Raw genomic sequence first — 6,943 nt, forward strand, 5'->3', positions numbered from 1 at the left:
AGGAACAATGTGTACACGTGTGTGCATATGCTGCCATTTTTTATGTGTAAAGAAAAGTTATGACAACACAAATATGCAAATATGCAAAGTAGCTGACTACTCTGGCTGTGAGGCGTTTGTTGTGTTCATCAGAGAGATGAAACGTGGAATAAACTGTCTTTGGTTACTGCCATGCACTTTCTCTACTTTAGAAGGTAAAGTCCTAACCAGTCTGTGTCCGCAGAGATGTTAGCTGCCGTTTCCTGACCCGACATAAACACATCTTGTAATACGATTATCTCATAAAAGCTCTTCGGCAGAAAGCAATTCAACATTAATCAGGATGTAACATTAAAAAAAGCATGTGGCTTATTATTTTTCTGAAAACAAATAAACTGCAAAATCAAATGAGACACATCACAACATGACTATTTATTATTTATTTAGAAAAGACAACATTTCAAGGGGAGTTTCTTATTTTTTTTTACCCCTTCCCTATCCGTCCTGCTTCTCATTTCCCTCTGTGGCTCTGACACACTGCTGTACCCTGAACACTATCCTCCCATTCAAAGGGCTTCATGCAAAGCTGGTCAAAGGCAAATCAGCAAGCAGATTTCACGCGTCGTGTAAAAACTTGTGAAAAAGAAAAGGTCACCAAAAGCACACCTTGAAGCATTAACAAACATTAAGTTCATATAAGATATAAATAGATAATATCACACCTCAAGAATTAAGTTAGAAAAATGTTAATATTTCTCAGCTTATTACATCAACACCTACAGCTAAATAAATATATAGTTTATTTCATAATCTTCCTTGTCTTATTCCTCTTTTGGGGATTTTCCACTTAAAAATTCCTTCATGTCAATTAAAAACCCAGAAAGATTTATTCCCTGGTGAAATGTCCCAAAAATGTGTTTGAATGGAGAAATTATGGCCAATGCTACAACATTATTATGGTCTTTGAAACGGTTTTGAAAAAGTCTTCTACCCTGTCATAAGCATCAAAAATTAAAGAAGAGAATTAGAGCATGACAAAAGCAGACTAAGGCTCAAGGACGATTGAAAGAGGCTTCACTGTTGTCTGTTTCTATAAAAGACAATCATCTCCAGATATCAGATTCACACATAACATCAGAAATTGAGTTTCTTAAGATCAATTTTAAACCTTGGAAAGATGATTTTTAAAAAAAAGTTTGATTGTGTTTCTGAGCACAAACCAAGTGGAAAATTGAATCCTTTGCAAAATAAATGTGTGGAGTTGAACAGAGACTTTGAGACAGAGGTTTTTTTTCTGTTTGTTTGATCAGTAACTAAATGTCATTGTGTCCTATCAAACATTTATGACAAACCAGCTGACTTTCTGCTTTTAGTTATGCCAGGCATTTATATCCAGTGTACAATTTAGTGTTGAAAATGCTTGATGGTTCCAAAACAGGTATTAATGGTTTCTGTTCAAAGCTCCAGAAGCTACGCTTACTGAAAGAGAGTGATCCTTCATTGATGCAGAATAAAGAAAAGTGCCTAGCTTATGCTACATCTCACTTGAAGTTAGAAGTGTGCATTTATAAACTTTTGGTAACACAAAATTACACATAAATGTCAGATTCTCAGTTTAAAAGGTGATTTAGATCCAAGTCAAATTCCCACATGGCTCTCCTAGTCATAAAAATAGGTTACCGTACATTTGCAGCTACGGACAATTTATGATTCATAAAAATCTGCAGCAAAAACATATTGCTGCTCAAACTCTGTTTAGTTTGAGAGAGCAGATTCAGTGTGATTTATCTTTTGTTAATCTAAGCTAGCAATGAGCTAATCCTACTGGAACTACAGTTTCGTAGTAGAGTGGATAAGATAAAAAAAAAAAAAAAAGAAGTTAATTTTGGACATTAAATCAAAGCTCTCTATGCTGGACGCTTTTCATCACACTTGAACTACCAAGATACCCAAAAAATGATGGCGTAAGAGTCATGGATGACTTCAGTTAAGAGTTATTTGGGTCTGAAAAGGCTCAGGGAGTCAAATTAATAATTGGTTGTTCTGTGGTAAACCGACAGCGTGCATCTCTTGTCTGAGTAACAGTGGAAAAGCAATAAAGATACAGTAGACAGCACAGACAGATTTTGGCCTCTATCGATAACTCACCTTTGTGAGCACTAATATTTCAACGGCAACATCTTATAAGTTACACTGCTACGAAAACAGACTTTTGGGGATCCGTCCAACTGAAAATTCAAGTCTCAAAATATATAAATCGCAGTGTTTCCCTTGTCATTACGACATTTACTCTTTCCAGTGGTGAAGATCCATTCAGTCATTTAGCACTAAACATCGCATTCCTCGAAACAGTATAAATCCCAACTTTGGCTTCCTTCCAGGGAACCATACAGTGCGATGATAGAATATTTCAATACAGCATCCTTTGTGACTAAGATCTCCCATCGGCGTAGAGGTCGGTCTCTCGGATGCTTTGGTGTTCAGCGGCGATGCAGTTCTCCGGCAGGAATCTCGAGGGTCAAAAGTCTGCGTCCAAGAGATTTCGAGAATGTAGCACAGAATTGTCCTTCTGGGCAAATCAACCCAGTGAGTGAGGGTCGATCAAGACAACCCACGTCCTTGTCACCTCCAAGGAGTTTGATTATTTAAAGTCTCAACGTGGAAAGCCTCAAGGAAGATGGTTGGGTTAGCATAAAGACAGTAGACACACAGAAATCGCAAGTTCAATAGTCACATTTGGTAAAAAAAAAAAAAAACATAAAAGAAATAAAAAATAATCTCTCTAAAGCTTAAATCTGATCTTGTTTGTTCATTTCAAGTGAGCACAGTAGTGGTTTTAAGAAAACGTCATTTTACGACTCATTCAGACAATATTTGTTTTCTTTGATCTTGTTAAGCAATTGTAAGGAGATACCAAATGCATGGAGTCAAAATATTTTTGTCCAATCTTGAACCAAAGATTGGTTGGTTCAAATGTGTAAAAATACATCAGCTCTGATTTCTTCCACAGGCGTCTACAAGTCGCGTTTCTTCCAAATCCAAGTCAAGGCTTGAGTCTTCTAGAGGTGAGTCTAAAGGCTATTGCTCTAAAAATAACATTTATTGAGTCTCTGAAGGCAAGTTCAGTTCAGTTCTCAAATCTTTTTGTCTTAAGACCAAGTGAGCTATTTTAGGGACAAGTCCAAGTCAGATCTCAACTATTTGAGGGAAAGTCCAATTTAAGTCTAAATACTTTTTTGCCCCAATTCAAATCGCCACTTTAAACCAAAGTCAAGTCTTAATTGACTTAAATCAGTATTTTCATGTTGAACACATGCTAAATTATAAAATGAAATTCCTGTCTCTCATTCCAATTTCACACAATCTAGCAATGAGATTAACACCTTAATCTTTTCAGAACACTGAATCCAACGCTGGAAAAATAACCCCACCAAATGAATTTGAACAGGAAATATGCACTTATGTTGAACAAGGACGAGAAAAAGAAGTGAACACTTAATGTCAAATTCCTTATGAATGAAATTCTCTTGTATTGTGACACTAGATTAGGGATTAATTTGGAATATGCCCTCAACTCCTTTCACTTGAACAAAAGAGTGAGCAACTTTACAGAGAAACACACGAGCCATTGGTACATGGTACAATGCCTCAGAGGGGACAAGATCTACGATTTGATACATACGAGCTTTTCATCACCCCTGGTAACAAGAGATTAAGTTAGTTTACTGTGCTATTAACAGACCATTTAATCCCCCCGCCCAAAAAAAAATCTATTTTACAAATTGAAGAGATTTTGGTCCTTCGTTTGAGTTTTTCCTTTCCATCTTGTGTTCTCATGTCCTACGCCAGCAGATCGCTCCTTTTGCTGCACCAGACCACCAGAGCAATCATGGCCAAGGTGAGGAAAACCGGTATGAGGATGAGGATGGTGAGCGTGTCGTCCGGCGGGTCCATCCATATCACCTCCTCTATTGTGCAGTTGGAGAAAAAGTGCTTGTGTATGTGGATGATGTAGCTCTCCACCAGCGGGTTGGGCCAGTAGCAGTCAACGCTTTGGGCCTTGGTCTCTGTGCAGAGCGTGAAGAGGTGATACTCGCTGCGGAGACGGTGAGAGAACAAAGACAATTAACGCAAAACGTCGCAAAAACACACAGTTGCAGAATAAAGGTGAGTTTTATGCAGGCTTAAAATTGTCAAACTGGCCTTTAAATCTCACTTTTGTTTAGCTAGAATTAACCTCAGCCTCTGGGATTTAGTAAGTAATCCATCTTTGTGACCAGGGATGTGTTGCTATTTACTCCCTCTCTTTTTTTTTTTTTTGCACCACTAGCCTTGTTAATCGGAGGTGCCCTGAAGCCTTTCAAGCTCAGCTTTGATAAATTACACACAGCCAGACCTAATCCTTCTTCTCCTTCTCCTTCTCCTTCTCCTTCTTCTTCGGTTTGAATTCTTCATCCTCAAACTCCAGCTATAGAGGAGCTGGTGTTTTCTCCGTTAAAGTCCAAAGCAGCAGCCACAGAGCTGCAGTTTAGGACCTCGAGATAAAACGTCTTGTCTTCATCACTTGGATCAGCTCAAAGCCAGAGGTTCTGAGATATTTATAAAAGTCTGACATCCGTGAGCCGTCACATAAAGGAGTCATAGCAAAGATGAAAAAGGAACAGCTTGGTGTTTTAGGGATGGAATGCTTCTTTGAGATGTGTCTCTGAGACAAATTTCGCCTCTGTTCAGCTAAACAAACAGCGCTGATAATTATTGCAACAGTGCAATTCAATAAATATTATACACTAATAAATCTAAGTGATTTTAACCAGTTTTGCCTTTTTAGATTTGTGATAGTGGCTTTATCATGTTTTGTTTGACACCAGCTGCTCGCTTGTATTTGGGGGTATCAGAGTAAGGAGGCTGAACATGCATATATCCAGCTCACGTTTTTTTCCACTTCTTGTTTGTTTTTGATCATTTTATGCATCATTCACTGTATGAGTGAACAACTGAGCTGGCAAGCTAAAGGCAGAATTAGAAAGGAAAAATCCCTGCCAAAAATAAATAAATATTACATATTTATGAAAACTCTCGGCAGATCAAACAGTTCATTGTTTTAGTATTTACATTCATACAGTGAAAGTTGCTTAAGCTCTATACCGAACAACAACCTGAAGCACACACAAAAAAATATATGAATCTCTGGTCTGACCAAGCTTAGCGCAAATTAATCTGCAACGACAGTTAAAGAAGTGTGAATTAATAATTTTGAGAAGAAGCTCCACAAAGAATAGTAAAGCAAAAAACAAATAAAATAAACCATGTAAAGGAAATTAAGTCATTATATTACTGTGGAAGTAAAAAAAATCACATTATTTTAAACAACATGCGCTGCTATAAACAACAGCTGCTATAAAAATGTGAAACCAGTATAGATGTAGTAAAACATGTTAGCCTTTATTTTGAACATTGTTTAATTAAACAAACAACCCCAGTAAAGATGTTAAATTAAAAGAGACCTTGTGGGATTTTTCTTTTACTAATTTATTTTCATTATTTATTTTGACCTCCTTTAGGATCCTTCTCACTGTGTGTGGAGAAAAGATCAACTTGGAACGTCGTTCATCCCCGTCTGTCACAGTTCCAGGTGTCTTCAACTTTTTATTTTTAATTATTGCTCCAGCTGTAGATACAGGCAGGTCGAGGTTGAGCCATTTTTCTGACTTATAAATATTAATATGAAGAACATGTGACTCTATATAAGTGCTTAATGTTCATATTTATTTATTTATTTATTTAAAAAAACAAAGTCATGCATTACAGTTATGTTGATTGACAGTCTGTTCAACTCTAAAAATGCAAGTTTTAAACAAAAGTCGGTGTTCATCTATTCCATATAAATTGTTAAAAATGGTGGCAGGTAAACACATTTCTTTTTTTCTCTCTAACAGGAAATGATGTCATTCTGTGACTTTTGGGACGGCCAATGACTACTTTCCTCACTGACGGGTTGGACAGCGGCGTAAATCGCTCCAGCGTCTTTGTTATCGACTCTTTTCCTCTTGAACATGTGCAACATGTCAGCTTTAAACGTATAGACTCAGCCTTATTGACGGCAATGCAGACAACGCTTCTGCAGTCGTTTTTAGTCCGGAGTAATTGCTTTAAGCCCACAGAGTGCGTCAGGTGCTGAGGGACGTCGGCGTGGCGTCTCAGAGGCAAAAAAACAACAAAAAAAAAGCCCCACAGAATCCCACAAAGGGACTGCACTGTTGAGTAAAACATGTTGAATCCATGTTTTACATCTAGACCGTTATGTAAAGCTGCGACTCATTTTATAGGCGTTATCCCAGTTTGTAAATAACACTAATAGAAAACATGAGCCATAACCCTGAAGCCAAGGACTAATCATATTAACTAATACATTTAGACTGCTGTCCTCTATACGACCTATAAATTAGGCTCTGACGTCAAACTGCGGCCGCTGTTCCAACTGTATCAGATAAACCTGAATCCCTTTGACGTAATGTAACAAGTTTATGTTTGCATGAAGTCATCAGTAGTAAAACTAGAAGCTGCCATTCTGGCCGTTAGGTGCCTAATCTGTCATGTTCAGCCAGGTTAATGACATTAACTGATGCCATTCGTACCACTGACCACACACACCTAGAGACTCGGTGTGTGTTTGACTGGCAGATGAAACTGAAAAAGACAGACGGAAAAACACATCGAGGTTTCAGGTGTAGATCAAGTTGCAAGCAGAACGCCACACAGTCGGGATCCACTGGCTTTAAAAGTTATTCCCCAAATGTGTTATTATGCAACACATTCAGAACGCCATGCGACAGTCAGCTGGGAGGAGAAAACAATCAAATGCGTTTTTTATGCTGTACTCACTAGAAAATAAGAATTTGTTCATGGATTCATTCTCTCTGTGTGCTTTAGTAAACAGTGTAATTTAAACATGGATTGTTATTTA

General features: G+C 37.7%; 1 protein-coding gene across 1 annotated transcript in view; it reads right to left on the minus strand.

Moving 5' to 3' along the window:
* Positions 1-387: 387 nt before the first annotated feature.
* The window catches only part of LOC103482308 (receptor activity-modifying protein 3), a 37,429-nt gene continuing 30,873 nt past the window's right edge, over positions 388-6,943 (minus strand). Inside the window, exon 4 of the mRNA XM_008438398.2 lies at positions 388-4,075. Coding sequence (XP_008436620.1) covers positions 3,820-4,075 — 256 coding nt within the window. The 3' untranslated portion in view covers positions 388-3,819. The remainder of the gene's footprint in view (positions 4,076-6,943) is intronic.

Source organism: Poecilia reticulata, linkage group LG20 (genome assembly GCF_000633615.1).
Source record: "Poecilia reticulata strain Guanapo linkage group LG20, Guppy_female_1.0+MT, whole genome shotgun sequence".
In the NCBI taxonomy this organism is placed as follows: domain Eukaryota; kingdom Metazoa; phylum Chordata; class Actinopteri; order Cyprinodontiformes; family Poeciliidae; genus Poecilia; species Poecilia reticulata.